The following is a 17,598-nucleotide window of genomic DNA, read 5'->3' as shown; positions in this document are numbered from 1 at the left end:
GACCACTTTCAGACACACTGAATCTCATCTGCACAGGTTCTGCCCTCGTAGTCAGGCTGGAACCGGTTCAGGGCAGTGGACTGATGCCATGCCATTTTGGACCTTTCTGCTCAGCCTGGTGCTGCTTGTGTGGCCATCTGCCTTAGTTTCCATTAAGCAAGCACAGCTGTGGGCATAAGCTAATGCATTGTGGTGTGGAAAAAAAGAAAATAGGTTAATAACCTCTGTACAGGTATGGGACTCTTCCCATAACATTTCAAGGCCTGTATCAAAACCTTTCTCAATATTTTAGAGGAAATTCTTATAGATGACATTTTCTTTCCTCCACTACCTTCGCAGTCAAACAGTGTTTCCTCTACTTGCCTCTTATAGGTATAAAATAAAAAATAACTTAAATGTTCAAATGAAAAATAAAAGTATATGATTAATACCTGGCTAAATAATTTGGATCTTTTGGAGTCATGGTAATACCTGTGATAATAAATTCATTTATAGGTATACCTGTAATTCTACTTTTCTTATAATATAGAATTAGTTGTAACTTACATTTTTATGCCTATATTTGAATTTGAATTTAGGTATCTATTTTATGAGATTATGACTAAATAAGGAAAGTTTAAACTATTACTGTTTCTTGAGTATCTAATATATTCAGGCTCCATTAGAGACACTTTGACAATAGTTCTATTTCCCAAGATATTATATTTTACTAAGGGAAAAAGGCGTACATCCATGTTGGAGATAAAGTCATGAATAAAGACATGAAGGTAAAAAATGTAAAATGTTTTTGAGATTTATGAATGCTCAGGTTGGTTAGTTAACATAACTTTTATTTAACAGGCATATTTGCAAATGTGAATTTGTATAAAATTATTCTATTAACTTGTATATATGACTCTTTACAAAAATTAAAAAATTAAGACCTCAACAAAATTTTAGTACTACTTATAAACTATAATCTTTCCTTTAGATATAAGAAGACAAGCATGATATATTTTACATTGAAAAACTTTGATGTAGGAGTTCCCATTGTAGCTTAGTGGTTTAAGAACTTGGATAGTGTCTGTGAGAATGTGGGTTCAATCCCTAGCCTTGCACAGTGGATTAAGAATCAAGTCGCTACTAGCTGCACAATAGTTCGCAGATGTGGCTTGGATCTGGTGTTGCTGTGGTTGTGGTAAAGCTAGCAGCTGCTGCTCTGATTCAATTCCTAGCCCTGGAATTTCCATATGCTGCAAGAGCAGCTGTAAAAAGCAAAAAAATAATTGTATGTAGACTTACCTGAACTTGTCACTCACTTTATGTAAGAATAAGTAGAGCCCTTTTCCCCCCATCCTTGGAAGGAGCAGATCATCAGTTTCTAATAATGGAAATGGCTAGTTACAAATTGGTATAGCAGGAATATTTTAGAGGTTTCCTATTCTGCCTGTTGCTTGGTTATTCTTCTGTCCAGTTTGGCCAAAGTAAAATGTAAATAGAGTGTAATCTATTCATCAAACACTGTGGGAGGGGTGTGTCTGTATGTGTGTGTATGACCCTGTGTATAAGTTGTAGAAGAATGATTTCATCTTGACAGTAAATTTGATCTGCTTTTCACCTCCAGGGTATAAAATTATAATTGATGGTTAAAATATGCTAATAAAAATAGCTAGAGAAGAAAGAAATAGGTTCCATGTCAACATGTTAGCTATATGGTTAAAAATGTGCATTTGAGAAATTTAAGTTTATAAAACTAAATCTAGGATATTTGGTGTTAGATTAGATTGGTCATACATGTCTGTAGTAGTTAATACAATGGATAAAGAAATGGCATGGCTTTAGTATTGGAAGCACACAGTGTAAGAAAGGGCTTGCTTTCCTGAGATTCTCTATGTGGAACTTACTAGATTGTTTTCAGAATATTTGTACTTGATACAAAATGCTGCATTTACTTTTCTGATAAAAATCCAAATTTGAGATGAAATTTCATAGCTGAAGAAAAAAGTAAATAAATAACTGGATTTGAAATGTTGGCTAGGATTTCCTTGTCTTTGGTTATGCTGTGTGCAGTAAGGTGAACTATTTCTTTTGTGTACTTCCTTGCTATTTGCAGAAAGATGAACTGCTTCTTTTGTGCATTTCCTTTCAGTATGTCTTAATTCAGCTTGGAATTGACTAATCTGCTATCATTTTGGCAGGTTTCTGCCATTTATTAAGCTGGGTTTAATGTTTTAAGCAATTTTAAGTGTTCTGTCAGGTAAGAATAAAATGCTTCCATTAAAAATATATTACCAATACTCAGTAGAAGTCAATAATATCACCTCCTATAAAATAAGGTTGATTAGAAACTCTTCTTTTAAAAGACCCATTCAGAATCCATGACAAGCTGAAGCATCTCTAGATAAACATGCATCACTTCTTTGTGAATAGACATTTAGATTATCTGGTTTAAAATGGATTGGTTATTTCAGCTCCAATTTTAGCACATTTATATCATACTTCCTAACAAACTACTGAAGGAATTTGTATATCCCAGTCTGATACTATTAAATTTCAATGCGATGATTAATCTAGAGTCTCATAAATATAAATCACAAATTAAAATGTCTTCATGAATGTAGACTAAAATTAGCAAGATAAAACTAAAATTTATTGCCTAAGTATTTTCATAAAAACTTAGTTTGTAAAGTATCTTTCTATCAGAAGTGACAGGACAGTTCAAAAATTAATGTCTATTATATACAATGATTACATATTAACATACTAATATTCTGGCTAATAGCTATATAATAGTGTAATTAAAAATAATTTATATATCAATTTTTTAAAAAATCATTCACCCTTTTCTTATGTTCCTAGCCATGACAACTGTTCAAAATAGACAGTAAGTGAAAAGAAAGGGTTCAAAGAGGCTGGTCAAAGTGGCCAGTGAATCCATGCAAACATAGAAGAGCAGTCATAAGAGAAAGCCACGTTGACACAGTAAGCCTATTAGAGATTCTGCCTTTTCTAGCCAGAATTCATCATTGCTTTCCCACGGTGAAGCCACTTATGGCGGAGAGGTCAAAAGGAACCAGAAAAGGACATAGGTTCACCCTTGCTTTATCATGTATTGACTCTAAAAATGCATGTTTAATATTGTGATCTGTCTTCCACTAGAAGACTTGGGGCTTCAGTTACAGAAGTATTAAATCGACAAAACTGGTAGATATAAAGTGTGTATGCTTCTGTTATACATATGTGTGTGCTTGTGTGTATGTGTAAACATATATATGCATATTTGTCTTTGCATATAGTGTTTATCTTTTCATATATGTGTGTATAATACCTGTATTGTATTTATATATAGTAGTCATTTTTATATACGCAGAATTTTACTTTTAACACACTAACAAATACCCAATATATTTGGAGATAAATATATAATTATAAATATATGTGTGTATTCCTCAAGTTATGAATTCCTAAAGATGTTATGATATGAGACATTCAATGTATTAACTGCTTTGTCTTGTGAAGGCTTTTTGTACTTATTACAATGTCTTCCCAGTGCTCTCCCAGCAAAAACACTTTGATGTACTATTCATCATTTCCATTTGGAAGAGGTAACTACATTCCTGCTTAGCTGTCACACTGCTTGCAGTACAATGTGTTTCAGTAATAAATAAAGTGCATGCTTTAAGTGAAAGTATGTATTTTTCAGTACCTAAGTCTCTTTGGCGTATGTCCAGAGGGCCCGACAGAATATTTATGTTATTGTTTAATGATCACATTCACTTCTTTCTAGGAGCAATTTTTGATGAATCTGCCAAAAAGGATGATGAGGTGTTTCGCACAGCAGTTGGCGACCTCAACCAGAATGAGGAGATCTTACAGACTGAGAAAATCACATTTTCGGTGACATTTGTTGATGGCAACAACCCTTTTCAAGCAGTTCAAGAAGGTAAGATCCATCAGCACTCCACTTTTTTATTTTTATTTTTGGTTCAATTCAAATGGCAATGAAATTCCATTTTTAAAAAAGCTATTAAACATGGCCATCATTTTTGTATATTTGCTGAATTGCTTTTCTTTTAGAGTGTCGTTTGATAGATTTTAATCCTATATTCCACTTCTGAAAGGATTGAGTGTGGAAGTTACTGTTTTAGTTAAAATATAATATGAAAATTATCATAAAGACCTAACAATATAAACTTTACAATGTTTTATGACTTCAGTGTGAAGAAAGTTTCTTTAAAAATTATAGCTTTCTTTCTGAAATTTTACTTTTGTCTTCTTTGAGATAACTGCCACCTTGAATGTTTTTATAATGGGAGGTGATATTTCAAGTGTATTCATGACAAATATATTGCTAGAAGGAAAACTTTTAGACCGTACATAAAAATCAAAGATTTTATGCTGGGATCCTAATATACTGAAGTGAACTATAAGTTTTTTGCTCTGTGCAATATACCAAATGTTAAAGTGCATTTCTCTGTTTTCCCTGTATGAGTGAATTAAATTTTTCATAGGTACAAAGTCATATAAATACAAATTGTTTTTATTATAATGTAATCATTATTTTTATGAATGAATATTTTGATTGAAAGATCTTACGCTAATAACTTTCTAGTTTTGATGCTATAATCCTAATGAAGTATTTAGCCTTTTGATTGGCAAAGTAATATTGCTCACGAAAGTGTTCTTAATCTGTTTGGGATTTTACTATGATAATATATTTATACTAAAGACACTAATACAAAACCATTTTAGTCAAATGGAGCATTTCTTTCATTCAAAACTTAAAGAGGATTTGGCAGGAAAAAAGATAGACAAGATTTAAATGTAGTATAGTTTGTCAGGAAACTTTAAAAATGTCTTGGAGGGGTAAGGAGCTTAAGTGTTTTTAATCTCTATATCATTCAGATATGTAGGATTAAAAATTATATACACATTCCTTTATTGGAATACATTTTTGATCAGTGGCAATGGCTACTGTCAAAGCTTCCTTATGCTTATTTTTGTCAGTAAGAGAATGGATAGAATGATTAGTGGTCTAATGAATTTTCTTCTCATTAGTTTGATGGAGTGAAAAATATTAATGAAATGAACATAAATGTTTTAAGTAAAGGCTGTTTTTGCAATAAAATAGGTTGTTTACAATAATATGATGGAATTTTAATTTTAATAAGTAAGCATTGAGTTTAAAAGTCAGATTAAATAAGCATCTAGTTATTTACATCTTAATTCAGAATTATCCTGGGAATTTTCAACTTTACATCATGGCTATATTGATAAATTTTCTATGGAAACATTTAAAATCTGTCTAAATTAATATTAGTGCTCATAAAGAAGTACCAAAGTAGAAATTGAGGAAAATACCCAATAATGTAAAGAAATATATGCACTAAGAAGAATATGTTGTTCTCGTAGTTTTAGTGACTGAAATGAGAGCAGGAAAAAAATAGGACAGATTTATTTTTGTGATTATCTACTGATTAAGTACATATAAATAATTGCACATTAACTTTGAAGATGTGCTAAACTATCCATGCCTTTAAAAAATCCACTTTGACTGAAAAAATGTGGAGATGAAAAAAAATGTGGAAATGAAAAAAAATAAATGGTTAGAAGAGAATTACAAAGACTGAATAAATATGTTCCTTATACCTTTTTTAGAGACTGCAATTTGAAAATCAAAGACAATTTTTAAAATACCACCATTAATCTATTTACATATTGCTTTGTATGACAATTCTGCTGCCAACTAAATTCTAGAAACAAAAATTTCTGTCAAAAGAACTATTGTGATTTGAAAGAATTCATGGCATTGAAAGCAAATTGAGAGAGGAATTACTTTTTAAATTTCCGAAATAGAGACCACTAGATATTTATCAAGAATGAATAAAGAGCTTGACAGTTTGCCTGATGGGTTTTGATATTAATAGAATCTGGACCAGTTATTTTGATGGTCTGCTCTGGGTAATGAACCTGAAGTAAGTTCTAGGAAGTTCGGGAACTAATCTGTTTTCCCATTCAATATCAAGAAAGATCTCAGCTAAATTTAAAAGCCAAAAATCATTCTTTCTAGAGCTCTTATTGCAGTTGATTGGTTTGAGGAAATAAAGGGAAATATTTAACTGTAAGAGAACAAGATAATATTCAGGGTTATTTTCTTAAATGTTTTGAGGATGTAATTTAGGAGAAAACTTCAATTGTACCATCAAAGATATCCAGCTTTTCTATTATCACATCTCTGCTGCAATACCACTAAAATTTCTAATACAGAAGGTCTTAAATCAGCTTACTTGTTTATTACATTCTGAAGATGGACACAAGATTCCATAATATCATTATTAATGATTGTTTATATATTAGCACTCCTGATGAACATCTAAAAATTGATGATTTTGAGTTCTCTCTCTTTTTGTTTTTGCTTTTTTAAAATTTCTTTATTTGATTTTGAAAGTCTGAACCTTGAACGAATGGTATCATCAGAGCATATAGATGTTTTTATGATAATAATGAATTATAATAGGGATCTATCAACAGATAAATGGAATCTAATAATCCATTTTATTTTATTTTATTGTTTATTTTATTGTTGTAACTTCTTCCAACCTGTCAGATTTAAGACATGATTTATTTTGAAATTTAAAATTTTGTTTACCTTATTTTCTACTGTCAACACGTAATAAAAGAGATGGCTTTAATTATAAATAGACTATTTAAACCATACACAGTAACAAAGAGTATTGGTAGTATTAAAATGCTCCTTTGTAGCTTTGGTTGTGGTAAATTTTGCATAGCAATCAATAATTATTTTTAAGGTGAGTTTCTAGAAGGAGATATTTTAATTATAATACAGGATCAATGTTCTATTCTCTAGGGATCAATGCCTATTTGATCATCATTGTCACTATCCTGTAACATTTATCTCTGCAGTTTTAGATAAACGAACAGTAGAAAAAAGTCTATCCTTGTTTCCACAAAAGTAATCTGGAAGTAAACTACATACCTATTTTCAGATAATTCTTTTTCCTTTCTTTGACTATTTTTTAATAAGCCATGTCTAACTTTTGTTTGTTGAGTCATGGGATGCTAACTAAGGTCATGGGTTGCTAACTCTACTAAGGTTAAAGAATTTTTCATACCTTAACTCAGGAGTTTTTTTGTTTTTGTTTTATTTTGTTTTGCTGGGGGAAGGGCCCTTTTATCTTAAGGAGATATACAAAAGAAAAAAAATGCATTGAAAACTCACAGAATTATAGTAGTACAAAATTATATAAATCTCGTTGAATGTTTTAGTTTATGGATGAGCTAATTAAGACCACAATGATTAAGTAATTCTCCTATACACATCCAGTGTGTAGAAAAGAAAGAACTAAACCAAGTCCTCTAGACCACAATTCTATATTTTCCTTGCTACATCTGCTAACCATATATGTATTTATGAGAAAAAATTACATAATGTATTCTACGATTTCAGAAAGTATTGTGGGGAATGAAAAATAGTAGCAGATATATATGCTTTGATAGGTACTGTTTGTGTTTGTGAATTCTAGATGTGTGGATTGGTAGAAAAATACCAACCTAGTTCATCAACACTAGTTGCCTTGTATAATCAGTCCACTATGTTCATTCATCCTTGACTTTCCTCATCTGTAGATAATGAAGAAATAAGAACATAAATGATATATTTTTAAGGTTGGTTTCATCTCTACAGATGAGATGTTCCTTAAGCCTTTAGAACAAATTTCCAGATTTAGATTCTTAAAGATTATAGAAATTGTAATTATTCAGTTTCTGTTTAGAGAAGGCTTCACATTGCTGAAATCACCTCCTAGTTTTTTCTGTGACTGACTCCAAAATTGATCAAAATGATATATGGTAGCTGAGTTTTGTTCTGCTACCTTATCCAACTTATTAACTGAAACCCAAAAAAACTCATTATTGTCACCAGAATCCAGAAGAGGCCTTTTGTAGGTTCAGTTGACCTGGATCAAAACAGCTGTTGCTAGATTTCTCTCCTTACTTCTCTTTTATAGATTGTTTCTTTGTGGGACCTATTTATGGATATAACACACATATACAAATGGTTGGTGTGAAAGACACTTCTGTCTCTGCTGAAAGCCATAGCATTGGTTTATATTGTTAGCTCTTAGCTGAGACCAGTACCACTATGGTCCATGAAAGGTGGAGATTTACAAAACAAGGTCGGAAAATGTAGGGAGAATGCATTTGTAAAAAAATGTTCTCTCTGGAAGGTGAATGGAAAAATACGAATGCATGTATAATTCTTGCATAAGTCAGATGTATTAGGAATGATGTAAAGCACCACGCATTGATATAAAATAGTAAGATTCAGTTAAAACATTTTGAAATAATTAATTGCTATTATTAGAAAAAAATACCTAAAAATGACAATGAAAAGAGTATAAAGGCAGAATTATACTGTAGAGTCACAAATGATTATATTTGAAAGAAAAAGGAGTAACTATCATAATTACTCTCCTTTTTTGCTTTATTAAAAGACATTATACTGGGTTACTTTGCTGCACAGCAGAAATTGGCAGAACATTACAAATCAACTATAATAAAAATAAATTTGAAAAAAAATTATAAACAATTTAGTTATAAAAGCTATTTTTAATACAGAAAGCATTCGTGAGTAAGACTGCTCATCTTCCAAGTTGCAGCCTGGTCCACCTTTAACTTACTCCTTTATACATTAGGGCATGAATATTGCTTGCTCCCATATTGTCTTGTAAAAATAGACATCTCACTTTAAAATAATGACTATTTCATTTGGATTCGTCTCATATATCTTCCGTAATAAAATTATTGTAAATGTAAAACAATGAGATTGCTTTTCATTTATATTTTATAAAATGTCTCATTTCTTTATAGTTATATAAATACATATAATATACATATTTATATATATATATATATATAAATACAAATATCCATATCAGGTATATAAAAGGGGTAACAGAAGAGTAGCAGAGCCAAAAATAATGTAAGAAAATCTAACTAGGAAAAAGCACTTCTCCAAAACACATCACAATTCATTGTGAATATTTCTGGTGCCATAGGCTAAATCTGAGGAGTCTGGTTCAAAGAGGATGCAAATGTAAAAGAATGATTTATGTGGCTGTACTATTTGATGCTTTATTCCAGGGTTTAGTCTCATGATTTATATTCCTCTCTGCTTTAATAGCACATTTTTACTGTGATTAAAAAAATCTGCTAATTCCAAAATTCTTTGATTGGATTCTGCAACTTTCCTAGCATAGCATTACAGTGTATAATACCTCATCAGCTTGTATTTCCTAGACCAATTTTGATAACTCCAATTTCAGCTTTTTTTTTTTTTAAATTGCCTGACAACTGAACTTGGGAATTAGTGGCTCCAGGAACCAAGAAACCAAACCTGAACATCATGTAGTTATAATTCTTCTCATTCAGTCATTTGTTCTTTTTTTTTTTTTTCTTTTTTCATTTCTTCTTGCCTTTTCACATCAAGGCCAGGGATGTCTGTTGTCTCTGCGGGTAATACTCTGTGTGTGCCTCGTGCCTAACTGTATGTGTGAAAGAGTTGATGAAATAGTGATGTAGCTGACCAGCCATCTCCATGCACACACAACAGGGGACACCAGATGTACACTGGTGGTTGTCTGGACCATCCGCTCACCTCTGTAAGTCATGGATGTTTAGGTGGATCCATTCCCCGTCAATCCCGTGCCATGCTCTGGATCATTTTTTCTCCCTACCTCCACTTTCTAAAGACTCGCCCATAAAGTCTATAATCAGAATCTGCCTATTGTGTGATCATTAGTACTTATCATCATTGCATTAAAATGTAAGGAATTCTGTATTTGTTAGGGACCACACAGGCATGCAATCTTTTAAATTTCTCATACTACCCCTTCCATTAAAGAATCGCCCGTCAAGAAGGATTAAAATTGTGTGTATTTGGAATCTAATTTTGAGAGTACTTAGTCAATTCAGTCTATCCAAATACTTATTAAAAGCCTGCTACTGTTCTGAGATTGGGCCGTTTACAGTGGGAGACAGGAAAGGAGAGGACAGAATGTCTGACTGCAGGAAGCTTAAAAATGTATCTGAGGTGGGCTGTGGATTTTTAGAACATAGACATTATGTTGTTGCCTTCTAACTATAACTTGGGTTTTTAATTTTGTTAATAGTGGAAAGAAACACAATGTTCTAGATTTTTAAAACATTTGCTTTTCAGAAAAAAGGGAATTTATTTTTTTAAGAAATCCATTATTTTTAATATAATGACGATGAAGATACACATTGCACAGCTTAATTTTTTTCTGTGATTCATCGTTGTAATCCTGTATAGGTAAGCTTTTCCCTTATCTCATTCAATACCATACTTTTAAAGTAACGAGTCTCTACTGCTATGAAAAGATGGAAATTCTGATGTTTATAGACCTTTATATCATAATTTTATAGCCTTTCTGCTTCTAGGCCTTTTACCTCACTATCTACAGTTGTGTACGGTTAGGTAAGTTACCCCATAAAATATATATTTTAACAATATGTGCTACTCTGGATCTTATTTTATTTAGAATCTTGAGCAGCTTTCTAGGAAAGCTGTGTTTAACGGAAGTAAGGATGTATTCTGTTACTACTTAAGTGTTCTTTTCTCCTAGTAAATATTTTCCTCATAATAACAGTACACCACTTTATTTTATTCTCTCTCTACCTCTCTGGATAGCATGCGTGATTACGGCAGCATAATTTAGTTTTTAATCTGTCTTTTGTGATGTCGACTTGGTAAAAGAATCATCTATATGTTGTAAAGTGGCTCTGAATAAATGGTTTATTAGATTTAAAACTACACTTACTTATACTCTGTAGGTGTAATGAGAGTCCATTGTGTAGTCATAAAAATAGCTTAATTTCCACAAGCCAAAGATAGCTTATCTATATTCAGAAGTTAAAAATTATTGGCAATATCATTAATATCCAACTTACACATGATCTAGCCTAATTGCTTAATTTGGGAACAACAACAAAAAAATAACCTGAATTTTTATTTTAGCATTTAATAACTTACTTTTGCCATGTCCTTGGTGAGTGTTGTTAGATTTATGGGCATCACATGATACTTTGTATTTCAGTACTCATATGATATTTTGTTGAATTACTGTGTAATTTTCAAAAGACTTATCAAAACACTTGCTTTTGGAAGGAAGGCACTTGCTTTTCAGAACCACTGTGAAAAACATTTTTAAAAATTTAAAAATAAATAAATATAAGGAGTTCCCATTGTGGCCCAGTGGGTTAAGGACCTGGTATTCCTCTTGCTGTGGCGTAAGCTGTAGCTGCAGCTCTTATTCGACCCCCTATCCCAGGAATTTCTATATATGCAACAGGTGTGGCTGCAAGAAGAAAAAAATAATAGATAAAAGCCAATGTGCAATAAGAAGTTGCATATTCTGGGAAAAAGGAAATAATCAGCAAGTACTTCTCGGGTGCCTCTCAGCATTTAGCCTTGAGCCAGTTACCCTGCCCCAGGCTGTGCTCTCCTTCACAGCCCTAGTTAGCCTGACTTTTATTATCAAGTGTTAGATTCTGACTGCATGTGTTTCTCTTCCTTTTGCTCTCCCATTATAGTGCTCTTTTTAAACTCCCCATTCATCTCCTTTTTAATACTTGATTCTTCATAATGTACACTGTTCACTCATGATATCTACATTTGATTCATTACGTGTCTTAAATTGATGCTATTTTTATTACTTGAGAAAAAATATGGCAGTTAAATGCATGGGTCATGGAATTAGATAAGTCTCCCGTAATATGCTGCTTTCTCCTTTACTGTGTGGGACCTTGAACACATCTATTGTCTCTGAGACTCAGGTTATTCATTTATAAAATGGGGATAAATATGTACTTCATAGGACTACTATGGTTATGGTTTATGAGTTCCTTTACTAAGCTAAATTGTGATGACTCAGCACCACTGCATGTGTCCATTGGTAAATTTTTGTTCCTCTCTGACCTTACCTTCCCAAATGTCCTTTACCACATGTATTAGTAGTTCCTATGGATACCATTGATAGTACTAAGCTTAATAACTACCTAATCAGTGTCCTTTTTTTCTCTTATTCTTTTTTTACCCACATGAGTTGTCCCTTATCAAGATCCTGAATGCTGCAGTTGTAAAAATGTTATATACATTAAATGCGTCTGCTTTTTTTTTTTCTGTCTTCCTGGGCTAGTTCTGCTAGTCAGCACAGGAAGATGAGAATTATATTTGTAGTGTAATTTATTTGGCAAATAGTAGTGATGTTGCAACATGTGTTGCAACTTAGGGCTGAGAGGATTTAAAATACCTTGTTACCATTTCTGGGAAGTACAGAAAGCCTGTGGGGACCAAATTAAAGCTTTCTGATGATTTGTGTAGGCTTAATACAATCAGTGAGGTAAATAAGGCAGTGAGTCATAACTAAATAGAATTCAGTTGTAGAGAGGCATAATGTTGTAGAAAAGCGATCTATGTGAAGGTCAAATACAGAAATGAATTCAAGGAAAGCTTCATACTTTGAGAGATGCATCATCTCTGGTATTTTGAGTTTATTTCTGACATGATTGTTTAAAGGTTATCTTTCTATGTTCTGTACTGTTTTATTCCAGTATGGGCAAATATTAACTCTGAAAAGTTGATCATTGGTTTCTTTGAATTTCCAGTATTTTCTTCAATATCATGTCATTTTCTCAGGAATTCATGTCTCATTTCAAGACATATTTGCTTTTTGGTCCTAGATAGACTAATATAACATGATAGTAAGTAAGAATGGCTAAGTTCATTACTAAAACTATGTTTTCAAATATAAAAAAGCCTTAAAAATATTGAAAAAAATAGAATGTCTTTTATATATGAGGCATATGTTTCAAAGTAAAAAATAAATAAGTTTTCTCAGAATATATTTCTGGAGAAAAACTTCTACAAATAAATTTCAGTTATGATACTTCTATAGAAAATGTTTTTGAATAGAATGACTTTGAATAATCAGTGATAATTTTGTACTTTTGAATTTACTCTTGTATGAAATCAAACAGAATATGTTGTGATGGTTCTCAGTGCTTATTCATAGTATTAAAACTGAACAAGATGTAGATAGCTCTGATGATAGAAATTTGCTAGGGGATAAAAAAAAAGTGACATTCTTATTGGCTGAATAGAAAGGAATTGACATGTCAGCTGCATTCTGCCTGCTCCCAAATTCTGATCTTATTCTATTTTATTAATTTGTCAATAATCTTTATTGTTTGAAATTATTGAGTTCATCTTTTCATTATTTTGAATTTCTTAGTATTTTTGCCCAGTTTAAAGGGGTTTTATCTCTATATTATCTCATATATATGCATTTATATATGCACACCCATAAAAATGCATATGTTTGGAGTTCCCGTTGTGGTGCAGTGGTTAATGAATCAGCCTAGGAACCATGAGGTTGTGGGTTCGGTCCCTGCCCTTGCTCAGTGGGTTAACGATCCGGCATTGCCATGAGCTGTGGTGTAGGTCACAGACGCGGCTCATATCCCACGTTGCTGTGGCTCTGGCGTAGGCTGGCAGCTACAGCTCCGATTGGACCCCTCGCCTGGGAAGCTCCATGTGCCATGGGAGCAGCCCAAGAAATGGCAAAAAGACAAAAAAAAAAGCATATGTTTATATTAAACTATATATTAGACTATAGCTGTATCATATACTATATATGCCACGTGTATATAATATATATCATATATTTATATCTTTTATATCCACATCTATCTCCATCTATCTACATATCTGCATATAAATCTTCCTATCTATCTATCTATCTATCTATCAAAATAAGTTTACCAAGCACTTCTTTCTTTGGTGATTTTTCCTATTTGGATTCATACTTTTCAAGTGTCTGTAACCCCTCCGCCCCATTACTATATCTGTTACAAGGGAACAAGGCAAGTTTTCTGCCTAACCACCATTATTCATTACACAAAATTTATTCCAGGGCTCCATGAAAGCACAGAACGAATCACCAGTTTATACTTGCTTTTTTGGGAAATTGCTTAAAGCTTAACTATGAGAAGGGGAGACCACTTGAAGAAAACTACGAATCACCAAGAAAAATTTATTGTTATTTGAAAAATAAAAATTATAATTGTACATTTATTTCTAAGATACTTTTAATGCACTGACTACACTGTCCGAGGATATTATATAGATGAATGAGATTGAATTTACCTTAAGCACTCAAGGAATTTATATTGTAGTAGGAGAGCTATATAAAAGGAAGTAAAGAAGCAAATAAATACTGTTGTTTTTTTTTAAAGAGTGACATAAAGCGAAATAAATCCTATGATAAAAATAACATAGTTGAGTATGTGTGCAATTTAAGACTGTGGATTTATTTTTGATGGGGTGATTATGAGAAAATACAAAAAGGAACATTTATGCCAAGATTTGAAGTTGCAAAGTAGCCAGCCACGCAAAGATAGGAGGAACTAACATTCTGGGCAATTGTATTTGGAGAAAACCACTTAAGGGTCAGGGCTTGCTCTCTGTGTTTGAGGGATTAGATTATCTTCAAAATACTCAAAATTTTATTCTGTTGCTTTGCAAATATTTCTTTTTATCATTGAGTCAGTATTTGCTGGGTAGCAATAGTATTCTGAGTGTGTTACCCAAATATGCCTCGGTTGTTCCCATTGGAAATGGAATATGTTCAAAAGGAAATTCTGATCGTCCTCTGGGTCTCACTGACATTAGGGCAAGGGGATCTCATTCTTGAACCCCTTTGGGGTTTAAAATTCCCCTCTCCATAACTCTGATTTTGAATATAGGTATGGAGACATTGCTTTTCATTCAAGTGTTCTTCCTAGGAAAGAGCAATGAAATGAAACATGGAAGAAGGAAGAATTTACTGAGTTTTCTTGGTCTTTAAATACAGAGTAATGCACAGAGATATATTAATATCTAAATATCTTTTATAGCTTATATGTTTGCTGTACACTCTTGACAAAAGAGCGTCACTTGAAAAGCCAAAGAATGAGAAATGACGTTTATTTATATATTACTATAACTCATGGCCTATTAAAAGTGATTCTTTTCTTTTTTTTTGCACCTAATCTTTATACTGTCTTATAAGCTATAAGGTAGTTACTGTTCTTAATAGCTTTTTACAGATGAGGAGAATGAGGTACAGCTAAATCAGCTAACTTGTCACATCTGAAACTTTAAAATAAGTCCTGGAAAACTCTGGTTTCTGTTTAAGAATGCTAATTGAGGGTCCCAGCCCTGCCTCCGTGAGGGGAGGAGAATGCCTTCAAGGTATTTATTTTCCCGTCTCCTGTGTGAGGTCATCTTGGGCTGCGTGATTATCTCAAACAAAAGCCTTGCTTTTCTAAAGGCAGCCTGCTCTTTATCACTCTTCTTTAGAACTCCACAAATTCTTCTTTTGGGCCTAGGGCTAGTTACCACCTCACTGCCACTATCTCTGAATTCTTGTACTATCTGTCATTTTTCTACTACATCCCACCCATACTTGTAAAATTCATATGTTTGAGAAAGAAATCCTTCTCAAATTATCCTACTCTAAATGTTTGCCATTGCTTCCTATTGGGATTTTAACTGGTATCATTATAAACTACTACCTGTACCTGCCTATGTGAAAAAACTCATCTTAGCTCACTCTATTAGACTTGTCCAGTCTAATCAGGAAGTGTTATATGTTGGTTGTATTATTCAGACTAGTGCATGCATATCATACTACAAAACTTAGAAAGACTGTCTCACACGGACCTTTAAGTTCTGTCTTTTACAGGATGAAATCCTCGTGTTCATTGGTATTTTAACGGTGCAGCAAAGGCTGACTTGATGTTAGAGATGTTGAGAGGCTGCCTGCCTCCTGAAAGTCCCGTGGTCTGACCAGAAATGGAGCTGATCTCCAAATGGCCACCCCATGGCATAGTTGGGTGACGACTATGGAATAAAACGTGATTCTTCTTACTTAAAATATGACAAATGGAATGAAGTTGATGAAAACTAATGTTCCAGTTATATATTTTACACATCTCTTTTTGAAAATCTTGTACTTTAAGGACGTCGATGAATTGGTTCCCAAATTCTTGAATATTTTTCTCCATTTCTATGGGGATAATTTCCTTATATCTTTCTTTTATTCCATTCTTTGTAGGGGTGCTTTATTGTAAACACTAGACTCCTTATTAAGTTGCTTCAGGAAAAACAACAACAACAACAACACATTTATTTGGTTGGATAAATTGCACAGCCAAGATTTTTGTTACCTGGTAAATTTTAAAGAGTAATTAGGAGAAACTAAATTACAAAGGAACTGTTTCACATTTTATCTTTTTTTATTTCCCAGATCCATAGTTTAACAGATACTAATGAACAGCAGATAGTCAAACAGCAGGCAGCAGAGCATGAGGAAACAGGAAAGGTCTGCAAAAGCATGACCAATATTATTAAATCCTTTATTTCTTCCTTAATCCAACATTGTCCAGCATTGTAATATAAGACAGTGAGGTAGAATTAATGAAGAATGTAGATGTAATTTAGGAGTACTCTGCATATTTAAGGAGCTTTAAACCACTAAGGAAGAATAAATGTGTGTACATAGATACCATAACTCCTAGGCTGTAGTTTTGTGAGGAACAAAATAGAAAGTTCAGTAGAAAATGAGATGATTTACAGCCTAGGGATGATGAGTTATGGTAGAAGGTAAAGGAGAAATAAAAGGGAAAAATAGCAAGCCATGTTTTCTGCTCTGAAGGGAGAAAATATTTAGTCAAGCAGCCATATTCAAAAATACATCTTTGTGACAGAAAAATATGATCTGAGGGTGGAGCTGGACTGCAAATAGAAACATCAGGCCACAGGGACAGAAAAGTAACTTCTCTGTCAAGGTCTTTACCCCATTCCCAGTTTTAAGATCGTGACTTTCCAAAACCAGTGGTAACTCATCATGGAGAAAATCGCAATTCAACAAGTAAAATTAAGCATGAATAAAGACATTAATAATGACATCAGCCTTCATATAGCAAATTCTTAGTGTTTTGTTTTGTTTTTCTTAATGCAGAAAAAGTACTGAAAATGATTGGGACTTAAAGGTGCTGCTTCAAAGGTACAATGCCTTCACTGTGTTTTTAAGAGCAAGTGATATTTTTAAAATAATTGTACCACATCTACAGTAGTTTCCACCTTAAAGAAGGAAATAAGCTTCATGTTTTATAATATAAAAGTACTATGCACATGCAGTAACTAAAGCTCTCCAAGGATCACTACTTCACGTTTAGCATTGTGTGCTATAACTAAGAGTGTCATGCACTGTGCTCTTACATGAAAACATGGATTGTTTTCCTAACTGAGTTGGACAGAAGTAGGTACAGAAGAATCATATCCTGTTTTGTGGTTCTTTTATATGTATAGTCTGTGATTACTATCTTTTTTTTTCTTTAGGTGAAGTAGTGTTTTAAATCAAAAGCACTTTTATTGGTCAGATTATCAAAGTATTCAAATTAGGCTTGTTAATTTGAACAAAAAAATTGCTGAGCAATCAGTGAAACTCTGTATCCAATGTTAATAATTTGTTAATT

The 17,598-nt window shown here is 32.7% G+C and overlaps 1 protein-coding gene across 1 annotated transcript in view; it reads left to right on the top strand.

The window, feature by feature from the left end:
• The window catches only part of GRID2 (glutamate ionotropic receptor delta type subunit 2), a 1,319,580-nt gene that overhangs the window by 244,602 nt on the left and 1,057,380 nt on the right, over nt 1-17,598 (top strand). Inside the window, exon 2 of the mRNA XM_047798305.1 lies at nt 3,767-3,922. Within this exon, the coding sequence (XP_047654261.1) occupies nt 3,767-3,922 (156 nt within the window). The remainder of the gene's footprint in view (nt 1-3,766; nt 3,923-17,598) is intronic.

Source organism: Phacochoerus africanus, chromosome 10, assembly GCF_016906955.1.
Source record: "Phacochoerus africanus isolate WHEZ1 chromosome 10, ROS_Pafr_v1, whole genome shotgun sequence".
Lineage (NCBI taxonomy): Eukaryota > Metazoa > Chordata > Mammalia > Artiodactyla > Suidae > Phacochoerus > Phacochoerus africanus.
Note: the sequence above shows the minus strand (reverse complement) of the source record. Positions and strands in the feature narration are given on the sequence as shown.